The following is a 10,646-nucleotide window of genomic DNA, read 5'->3' as shown; positions in this document are numbered from 1 at the left end:
CGAGATGCGGCGGAGAAGGGAGACTCCTGGTCCGCCCGGCCGCACGCCCCTCAGGCCCCCGCCCGCCCTCCCCCCCGCGGCGGGGGAGGGGCGGCCCCCTGGTGCAGCTGCACCAGCGAGGCGCCTCGGCGGGCTGCACGGGAGGCCGCCCCGGCCAATCAGCGCCGCGAGGGGCGGGCAAGGCGGGCCCGGCGGAGGCGGCCCCTGGTGCAGCTCACGGCGAGGCGCCCGTGGGGCAGCGCCGGGCGGGGGCGCCCCGCGGCGGCGCGCGACAGGAGGCGCCGCCACCCCAGGGGGCCGCAAGGCAGGAAGACGGCGTGGCGAGCTGGCAGCGGCCTCGCAATGGCTTCAGCCCCAGCGGCCGGTGCATGGGCAAGCCGGCCAACACAGTGCAATGCTCGCGGCCAAATCACCCGGCCTCAGCGCAACGCACACGCCGTCAACTCCGAAAGTGCCGCACCTTCATTTTGCTGCCCCCGAGTTCCTGCTGGGTGGAACATCTTCGACCCCGTCACCTCAACCTCCCGGATCGAGGTGAACCAGGCCCTCGAAGCCTGAGACCCCCAAAGTGCTCCACTTGCCGAGCGCAGGGCCTGGGACCGGTGAAGATCCTCATCCCGCAAAGACATCACGGACGCCGTCAGCTCATACGCCGCGACATGCGCGTACGCCGCCCTGGGTGCTGGCTTCGCCTTCAAGACACCGCAAGCGCACTGCTCACCCACGGGGCTAGGCAGCCGGGGCTAGCAGCGAGCGCTGGGGACTGTGCGAAGCCGGCGCCGTCCTGCAAGCCTGCGCGCCTCACTCGCCCCACCCCGCAGCCCACGAATCCAACACTGGCCAAGTCGCAACTGCTAGGGACGAGGTGTGTCTCCCTGTCTGCCCCCTGGCCGCCGAGGGGCGGCCTCAGATCACTCCCTCTTGCGCCGCCTCTCATGGCAGCGGAGACCCGCCCTACATCCGCAAAAGCCGACCCGCAGCCCCAGGACTAGCAGCAAAATCACAGAGGCAGGCCGACGGCCCCACCTATGCTCACCTGACCTTCCTACGGGCACCGCCGGAGGGGCAAATGTCTTGGGGCCAGCCAGGACAAGAGCAGCCCGATAAGGCGGCAAGGGCGGCGCGAGACCAACGACACCACGGACGGAGCCAGAACGGGGCAGTCAACAGAGGAATGTCGTATGGGTAACTGACTCGCACATACTCTACGGCTACAGAGTAGTCCCAACTGCTCGAGATGCCCGCGTGTCGGGTCATGACAGCGCGCCGAGTGGGTTCGGTGAGCGCAGAAGAGGTGTCTGACTGGGGGCTGCAATGTGGCGCACTCGCCCCTGACGTAGGCCAGAAGTGAAACCTGCCGCGGTGGTGGGGCACTGGAAATTGAACGGGGCTGAGTCACCGGCCCGCGCGATACTCGATACCACAAACTACGGCGCGCGTGACGAGCAGGAACGGCAATGAGCGCGCGCCTATACCCTGTGCTGAGTATCCAGCGTGACCCGGTCAGGCGGCAGGGCAGGGGTGGCCCCGACGATAGTTCTTCTGCTCGCGCGGCAGCAGGGACTCGCTGCCTCGGCCAGGTGGGCAGCGGGCGCCGATTCCCGACAAACGTGATTTTGTCGGGAAGAGGTTAAGGAAGTGCGGAGGAGGCCCTACTTTTGGGGGGAGCGCCAGCTAGTGTGAAGGCCAGGCACCGCCCACCCAGCTGACGTTGAGGGATCAAACAAAGGCCCTGGGTGGCCCGAGACACACCCCCTAAATACCTGGGGAGGGGCTGGTTGGGATGGTGGGGCTCCTCGCTACCAAACAGGCAGTAATATACCTCACTTCCTGGCGTGCCAGGGCTTTAGGTGGACGGTGGGCTGAGTAGGATCCACAGCAGCCTGCTGGGGAAAGGCCCGTGTTAAGTGAGGGGTGTGGGCGTGGAATAGCTTCTGGGCTGCGACAGGCGTCCTGACTCAGGGGTGAGGCGCGACGCACACGTATACTGGCGGGCGAGTGCATGTGGGGGCCCAGTTCCCTCGCGACTCTAGACCAGGTTCCCCTGACAAGCCAAAGGAACGCAAGTAAATAGCTCAGGAAGCCCCATCGCGCTCGGAGGTGTCCATGACCGGGCTCCAGCAGGGCCCCTGGGGAGTGCACGCGGCGGGGTGTCTGTCTGTCCCCCTCATCAAATTCCCAGAGCACAGAACGTTGTAATGGGCATGGGGGCGTGCCTGGTGACCTTGCCAGTTGTGGTCACCTCTGCCTGCGTTTACCTGCGAAACGCAACCGTTTAGTGCCGGAGCTCTCGACTCAGCTGACCACACACTGCAGTCATTGTGTGAACCATCCCTTCGCCGCGTGGGTTTGGGGAAGGGGGCAAGCGTCCTATTAATCGAGGTAAGTGCTCCTAGTGCCCACACCCAGTGTGGGTTAACCGCCCGGCTCCGAAAGCGAGATGCAGAATTACTCCGCAAGACATGCGCCTTCCGCTCTGGATGACGGCCGGGTATGGCAGAGTGACTGGGTTGGAGTGTCAGAAGGCTGTCACCCGAGATCAGTTTACCTGCTGTCTCGTTCCGTGCAGAGCTTTAGAAATCGAGTCCTACAAGGTAGGTTAGAGGGAGGCCTATATGCAGGAGCTGCAGCAGGCGGCCGCACTGTGTGGGAGAGAAACAGGAAAGGCTGACGGTCCCAGGTTTCCTCATGATTAGTTTTACCAAGGTGAGCAGGGCATATTGGCCAAGAGCAGGTAGTTTCCAGGTTGCGTTTCTGCTCTCATCAGGTGCCATATTCTCTGCTCCCTCTCCTTCCCGGGTCCTCAGTTTCCCCTCTGCAAGACCTTCCCTGCTGTATGGCTCAATGAAGGCCACTGAGTGACTGTGAGATTCCGCCCCGCTAACATTCCTTTACAAGCCTCTGGTCCTATTGGCTTGAGAATCCGTCCGCCGAATGGGACTTAGAGCTTGGGCGCAGTGGAAGGACTAACGGTTCTTATCAGAGCAGGGCCTAGGCATCCCTTGCTGGAGAATAGCCAGTGGCCGGTATGCAGAAGAAAGTGTGTCCGTTGCGCGCTTAACAGCCACAAAGCTGTCAAACGCGGATTATCTGTCCGCCGGCTGGAATATAGCTCAACCGGGCTTGCCGGCGCCGAACCCAGGTTCTTCATATCTATACTGCAGCACGGCTGCAGATGGTCCTGTGCTGGATCAGTGCCAATCTACCCACGCCTGGCAGTCCAAACGTTGGCGAAGCCCGACCCCGTCTCGGGCCGGTGCCTAGGAATCGCCCAAAGCGGGAGAGACCCGCCTCCCCGCAGAAACGAGGGGCGTGAATACGCCGGCATCTCTGCCTCGCCGAGCCTCCAGCCGGCACTGGGGTGAGGGAACACGCTGGGCCGTTGTCACGGTTGCTTCGCGGATTGGCCTCGGAGGCAGCGCAGTGGCAGCAGTCCGCGAGGGCATGGGTCAGGACTCTTGGTTTCCTCTTCACGCCGTGAGCACTGTTGTTGGCGTTGACCTGGCGGAAACGCTAGAGTTAGAACCATCACTCCCCTTCATCGTGCCGTATAGATTGGCCATAGTGGCACTTGCAACAAGGCCAGGCTGGGGAACTTATATCCGTCAGCGCCCATTCGGCATCCAGGGCATGAGCCCCGCGGCACAGGCCGCAATAGCCAGCAGTATGTGAACCGGCTAGGGTCCCCCCACCTGATTCCCTGCAGCCGCTGAGTCAGGCAGGGTAGCCTGCGGTGGGTGAATATTTCTGTGCAGTGTTTGGTGCAGTCTATCAGCACTCTGACTCGACAGCAGTGGGGTGTAAGATAGAAGTACCCTTTAGGGTTCGATGTGTAACCCCCACCTGGATCAGGCTCCCAGACCCGACACCGAGTCTCGGACCTGATTCAGGGACGAACTGTTGTTACCACAGGAGATCCCTTCTTCACAGATCCTGACCTCTTTTCGATGCCAACCGTCATCCGCCCCACCACCAGACGCGTCTGCTCCTGGGAGCCGCCAATCTAAATCCCACGGACAGGGTTGAACACTGAGGCACGGTGTGGAGGAACTGGCGTCACCCCAGTAGTACCTGGCTCAATGCAGCCAATGCGTCGGGGGAGAAATGGTCACAGACTGAATCCTGGCGAGGGGGAGGAGATTGGGTGGTAGATGCCCTGGCATGGTGAGGCGGTATAATTTTACACCCCATGGCGGAACTGGCGGGAGGCGCTAGGTGGCAGGTAACCAGAAGTTGGAAGCCGAGTGGATAAAGTTGCTGCTTTTTAAATTTTGTTGCTCAAATGTGACATTTTTTAAAAGAAACCTGCGGGAGGGCAGCGTGACCTGTGCAGGGCTGAACGGCTTCTTCAGGCGCTGCAATCAGCAGGAGTTTCTGTGAAACCGGGGGGTTCAAGGGTGTTTTGCTAGGAAAGCGTGGAACAGGGGGATGGCTAACTTTGGGGGAGACTTGGCCGGGACCTCTGTCTAGTCCTGAAACTTGGCTGTGGACCTTCAGAGGATCTAGTCCAACCCTGCTCAAGACAGGACCAACCCAACTCCATCCCCGCAGTGCTTTGCAAGCTGGGCCTTAAACCTCTAAGGGTGGAGATTCTGGCCAGTAGGGTGGGGTTTGGGACTCAGACGCCTGGGTTTCTTCCAGATTCTGACCCTGCTGTGTGAAGAAAGGTGTGTCTCCCTGCCTCGTTTCCCTCCAGCTTATGATCGGAAGGTTTTTGGAGAGGGTGTGTCTGAGATTGGGCATGATAGGGGGTGTGTGGTCTGATTTGACTTTTATGGGGAGCACGCGGGCCTGAGGCTCTGGGGCGCTGTGGTGTGTGTTGGGGAATTCCGGATCGCTGAGTGTTGTGGGGGGAGCAGTGGCAGGAGGCATCTGGGAGCTGCTAGGGCCCTGATCCCCGCGGTTCTACCCCGGCTCGGGGAGGGGATTGGGGGCTGCTGGAGTGCAAGCGGGTGTAGGGCTGGGACGTCCGACTCTCGTGGGTTTCGCCCAGCTCTGGGAGTGGTAGTTGAGGGTCTGGTGGTTAGAGCCGGGGGCTGGAGCAGGAGCTCTGGGTTCTCTCCCGACTCTTGGGGAGTGCGAAGTGGGGGTGAGTTGGTATGAGCGTGGGGGCTGGGAGCAGGACTACCTGCGTTCTCTACTCCGCTCTGGGTAGGGGTGTGGGGACTTGGTTGGTTAGAGTCGGGGGGTGGGCAGCCAGGACTTTGGGTTTCCTCTCCCGCTGTGGTTGAGTGAGGGGGTAGGGAGGGCTGGTGGGTTAGAGCAGATGGGGGGCTGGGAGCCCTGGATTTTCGAACTGTTTCTGGGGCCGTCATGGTCCGGCAGCCTGCACACCGTCGAGGGTACCCGTGCGCGCAGTGGGACTATGTGCATGGAAGCGGGCGCAGCTGCTGATGAGACGAGGGGCCGGTCGACTGGTCTTGGCCTCGCCTCACCAAGTGGGTGCACCTCACTGGAGGACGGCCGGCCCTGAGAGCGGCCTTTCAAGGAGCGCCTCTTCCGCACTGCGGCCCGGGGCTAGCGCTCTGTGCTTGGAGCCCAACCCTGGTAGTCTTATGGCAAGGCAAGACCTGACGGTGAGCGCCGGCAGGGGGGGAGTCCTCAGATAAATAAAGTAAAGCTTGTGGGCGGGAGCTGAGATTGCCAGCTGCCTGCCGCCTGTGTCTGCACAGCCTGTCTGCTCGCGCAGGAACCTCTACAGAAATACTACCGCATCCAGCTGAAACCGGAGCATTCCCCTCCTACCTGGACTCCCGGAGGGGTGGGTCTCAGCTGCGTAGCTGGTGGCCTTGGCGCCTCACCGCCGTCGACGGTTGACGCGGGGCGGGGACTGGAGCGGCGGTGGTGGGGCGCGCCGGCCAGGCAGCTGGGCAATAATTCATTCACCATTGCTGAGATGGCTGGGGGCGGATAACTCATCACCATCAGGCTGGTCTGGTCTGGGTCGGCGTGGTGGGGCCATTGGACCGGAATACTCATCTCGCATCTGGTGGGTGGGCTGTAAGGTGTGGCAGAGGGCCAATCGGTGGCTCTGGCCTGGGCGGATAACTCATCGCCATCGGACTTGAGCTGGTCCTGCCCAGGAGCGTAGTGGTGGCGGGACATTGCGCCGAGATACACATGGATTGCATGGCTGGGCGGCTCCTGTCCAGGGGCAGCTGCTAACATGCACCTTGAACAGCTGATGGCGGAAATGACTCTCGCAGGCGGAGAGAATGGCAGTCGGAGAACAACAGAGCCTAATATCCTGACCATGAGGGGAAACTCCACAAAATTATGGTTTTGATACCAGTAACTGCGGCCAAGGCAAGTCAATTACTTAAAGGTAGAACTTCTAGACCGGAGAAAAGTATGGTTGTTTTATGTATGTTATCAAGCTACCACTGGCTCGATGCGATGTAGGCAGTGTATGTTTTGTATAATACTTAAGAAGGAAGTTTAATATATAATGTATCGGCTTGGCAGATTGGATTTCAAGGCGGACTAGTGAGGTTATTTGTAAGTGTTCTTTCTCGGCTTCAGTAATCATCTCTTTTTACACCCGGCTCACGGTTCTGCGATGCCAATTTTGGCTAGAAGGTTTAATGAGGTAGATGTTGATTCCAAATGTAAAGATTTATAAAGTTGCAATGCAAAAACTGGTCGACGCCCTGTGTCAAATAGACTGTCGAGATCCTTAAATCGCGGTACTGTTTTCGCAATGGCATTGGCTACTGCATCGTAATACGACTTCCTTGTGAAGTCACCAGACTTTTTTTTTTTTTTTTTTTGAGCAACATCGCCCACTCGCTCGTCGCGCAGATTCTTCCTTTGCTCAGCCATAACCCTGTCCTGGAGCCGTGGACGAATAGTTTTGGTATGTGCGCTGTTGGAGATGGCAAAAGACCAGTTTGCGGCGATGACTCAAGCTAATCTGGTATCACGGTCCTACTAAACTATTAGCACCTGTGGATTACGGGTACGCTCTTCAGTAGTTTAGTCAGTCCCCACCATAAACAGCGCACAACTGCTCTCATTGGGTTCAGTAGCTTTGCCATATCTTCCGTATCATGCGCGAACCCGACCACCTGAAACTTTCTTTGGCCGAGGCAGGCCCCCGCCTTCATGGCGCATTAACTCCGATTCCCTTAGCTAGGGGGCTGTTGCGAAGGCCAAGGGGTAGATCGTGGGTCAAAAAAGAATTCATGGTTCATGACAACGGGGGGCTGGCTATTAAGCCGGACATTGGCACGGACGCAGCCCGTGCAGTGGGGGTCCATAAACATCTGGTGTGCACGCTGACACAGACCAACTACGAGTTTCCTTAACGAGGGGTTCATAGTGGAGCGTGAGACCATTCCCCAGGTCTCGTGAGGGCGGGGGGGCAAGGGCTGGCGCGCGGTGCTCTCTCACCGTCATCAATCGGCACGCTAGTCAGTGTATTTCGGGCGGTGATAGCACTGTTACTAACCCAATGCCCCGTCTCCCTCATGCTTGCCAGCCCGGACGCGACGAACCCCGCCACAAGCCAGCCCATCACCCCTCCCATCTACTCTCACCTTCACATAAGGGCCACCCGTGCCACTGGGGGAGAGCGGCGCCCACGCGTCCGCGTGCCGGAGCCCCCCGTTTTTTTCTGTTTGCCGTTGAACGCAGGACCCTGGGATAGAAGCTGTCGACTGGCGAGACGATGGACGTGACCGCAGCTCCCCAGGCGCCAGCAGGGCCCGGGCCGGCCACGGGGTGCGCTTCAGCGATCCGCCGTGGTGACGCGCGCCGTGCCTTTGCTGGACCACTTACCTTTAGCGCTGGCAGGCTGAGAGACGTGCGGGGCTGTGCTGAACTACTCAGACCCCCATCCCACTATTAGGACCTATCTCACAGCTCATCTCTCATGCGCAGGGAGGGGCCCTTATCGATCTGTTTCTCACCGGAGAGGAAGCCAACCGCCGGGAGCAGTGCGTCCGCTCTTTTCCCTCTGCTGTACACGAGGCCGTCCCGGTGTGTGTGTCAGTCGGTGGGGCAGTTCGGGAATCCCAGGGGCATGGTTCCCCTCTGGAGCTTGGGGGGATATGCCCCGTGGCGTGCTGGATGTGGAGTTTTATCTTTTACAGATTGGTTGGTTTATTATAATATAAATTACAGCTAGGCCATTATGCCCTGACTGCGCAGCCATGGGGGGGGCGGAGAGAGGATCGAGGGAGGCAGGGCCAGACCGAGGCAGCGTTTATTGCTGGGAGGGGGTGGGGCTCCAGTCTCCCTCCGCTGGGCAGGGTGGGGCAGGGGGAAGCCGGGGAGATCGTTCCCGGCCTGTGGCCGCCAGCGCCAGCCTGGGGCATGGAATCGCTAGCACAACCTCAGGGGAGAGAAGAGCAGGCTGTGGGGGGGAGTGGGACTCGAGAAAGGGGGGCATGTGGACCAGACATTAGAACGGGGGGCAGGCATGCAGCTAGCACGCTTAAGACCCAAACTGGGCAGCTGGAAAGTGCTCTGGAGAATGGGGGGAGGGCAGGAGGGGCCGGACTCCATTAGGAGTGGGGGGGGGTCAGTGAGACTGAAACGGAAGTTGGGGACGGGGCCCGCGATTAGGATGGAGGCTGAGAGTGGTAGTGTGGCCAGACCATTGTACCTACTCGGCGAAGAGCAGAAGGGGAGACCCACGGGCCATCACACATTCCGTGATACGCGACGGCCCGAGCGCGCCGGGGCACAGTTGGCGCCAACCCATTCAGACGCGGCCGCACAAGGGCGGGGTGCACGAGCCATACCCCCTAGGGACTGTGTCCTAGGACTGGGGCGGAGAGCGGGGACACGGCTCATACCATTTGGACTGGGGGGGGCTTGCGGGACAGACCATTGGGGCGGGGGGGTGTTACCTGAACGAGCGCCTCAGGCTGCCCCGCCCGCTGCGCCCAGCCGCTCAGGTTCCGGTCCAGCTGCCCCATCAGCCTGGCCGCCTCCTGCAGCTCCTGGTGGGAAGCAGGAGGGATGAGAACCGGAGCCAGCCCCCAGGGAGCCTCCCGCTCCCCCTCCCCGCCAAGCCCCATGGTCCGGCCCGTTGCCTGGGTGATGGTTTCCGGGTAACTCAGCTTCGCCCGTTCGAATTCCGCCGCCGAGAGCCGCAGCCCGCTCTCGCCCGCCATCCTTGACCGCGGGGCACGACGGGAAAAGGGCCGGGCCGCCGCTCGGCCTCATGGGAAATGGAGTCCAACCGCGCCAGGGAGGCTGGGACACGTAGGCGCTTTTCCCAGCACCACGCACAGGGCCTGCTCCAGAGAGCCCAGGAATTATGGGATGTCCCCCCAGCCCCTAGGAATGCTGGGAAACAAACCCCCCCCCCCATCCCATCAGTGGCAGGGGCCACAGACCACGTGGGGGAGGGTCCCCCAAGCCTCAGGCACCAGAGCTGAGCCCAGAGGGGGGTTTATTGGGGGCAGGTACAAAGGGTGAGAACCACACGGGTAAGCTGGGGGGGCCAGAAGCCCCGCACAGAACCAGTCTCTTGGGGGGCAGCCGCCGCGTCCCAGCCCCGCTAGGCCTCCCACTGCTGGAGCTTGCGGAACATGAGGAAGGTGGAGGCTGGGGGTCGGACGTGGGGCTGGAGCCGCAGGGGGGGCAGCCCCTCCACGCCCAAGTACGGGGTCTCCGCGAACAGCTCCCGGGGCTCGTAGAACATCAGCAGGTCCGGGCCTTCGGGGGCAGGCTCCTGGGAAGGGGGGAGACACCCCACTGGTGAGAACTAGAGCTGTCCTGAGCCCCCCACCTGCCAGTCCCCGCCCTGGGGCCGCAGGGAGCCAGCACCCCCCAAAGGAGATAGGCCCCTGCCCCATTCCCTGCCCCCTGAGCCAGCCAGTCCCTGCCCTGGGGCCGGGTTGGAGCCAGCGCCCCCTAGAGGGGACAGGCCCTTGCCCCATCTCCCACCCCCCTGAGCCAGCCAGTCCCTGCCCTGGGGCCAGGTGGGAGCCGGCGCCCCCCTGAACCAGCCAGTCCCTGCCCTGGGGCCGGAGGGGAGCCAGCGCCCCCCAAAGGGAACAGGCCCCACTGAGGGTCACTCACCCTGCGGGGTTCAGGCTGGGATCGGACAAGTGACAGTTTCTCCTGCAGGGCGCAGCTCAGCACTTCCTCTGCAGGCACCTGCAGGCTCACAAGGCCCTGGTACAGCTGCTGCTCCCGGGGGATGTTCATACCTGAACGAGCAGAGAGAGGCTGGGACTGAGGGGCATCGGCAGAGTTGGGGGAGGGCAAGGGCTGCGGGTCGGGAGTGAGGGACACCAATAGAGCTGGGGGGGCTGGGCTGGCAGGGGTTGTGGGTCGGGACTGAGGAGCATTGGGAGAGCGGGGGGAGGGCAAGGGCTGCGGGTCGGGAGTGAGGGGCACTGGTAGAACTCGGGGGGGCTGGGCTGGCAGGGGCTGTGGGTCAGGAGCGAGGGGCACTGGCAGAGCTGGGGGGGGGCTGGGCTGGCAGGGGCTGCAGGTTGGGAGTGAGGGGCACTGGTAGAGCTTGGGGGGGGCTGGGGGGTCGCCCCACCTCTCACCTGCGGCCGCCTTGCCCTCCACGCTGCAGCGGGCGAGGAAGGACGTGGCCAGCAGCTCCTGGGCGGCCCGGTGGGCGTCGAAGCCCTGGTGGGCGGCCGCCCGAACCTCCTCGCCCAGGGCCAGGCTGGTGT

The 10,646-nt window shown here is 62.0% G+C and overlaps 1 protein-coding gene across 1 annotated transcript in view; it reads right to left on the bottom strand.

Annotated features, from left to right (window-relative positions):
• PPP1R35 (protein phosphatase 1 regulatory subunit 35) overlaps positions 1-10,646 on the bottom strand; it is an 80,469-nt gene that overhangs the window by 2,274 nt on the left and 67,549 nt on the right. The window contains exons 3-6 of the mRNA XM_032762936.2: positions 10,515-10,646; positions 10,036-10,166; positions 9,042-9,685; positions 8,856-8,948 (exon numbers count right to left, since the gene is read on the bottom strand). Coding sequence (XP_032618827.2) covers positions 9,512-9,685; positions 10,036-10,166; positions 10,515-10,646 — 437 coding nt within the window. The 3' untranslated portion in view covers positions 8,856-8,948; positions 9,042-9,511. The remainder of the gene's footprint in view (positions 1-8,855; positions 8,949-9,041; positions 9,686-10,035; positions 10,167-10,514) is intronic.

Source organism: Chelonoidis abingdonii, chromosome 11 (assembly GCF_003597395.2).
Source record: "Chelonoidis abingdonii isolate Lonesome George chromosome 11, CheloAbing_2.0, whole genome shotgun sequence".
Classification (NCBI taxonomy): Eukaryota; Metazoa; Chordata; order Testudines; family Testudinidae; genus Chelonoidis; species Chelonoidis abingdonii.
The sequence above is the reverse complement of the archived record's forward strand: the minus strand, read 5'-3'. Positions and strand labels throughout refer to the sequence as shown.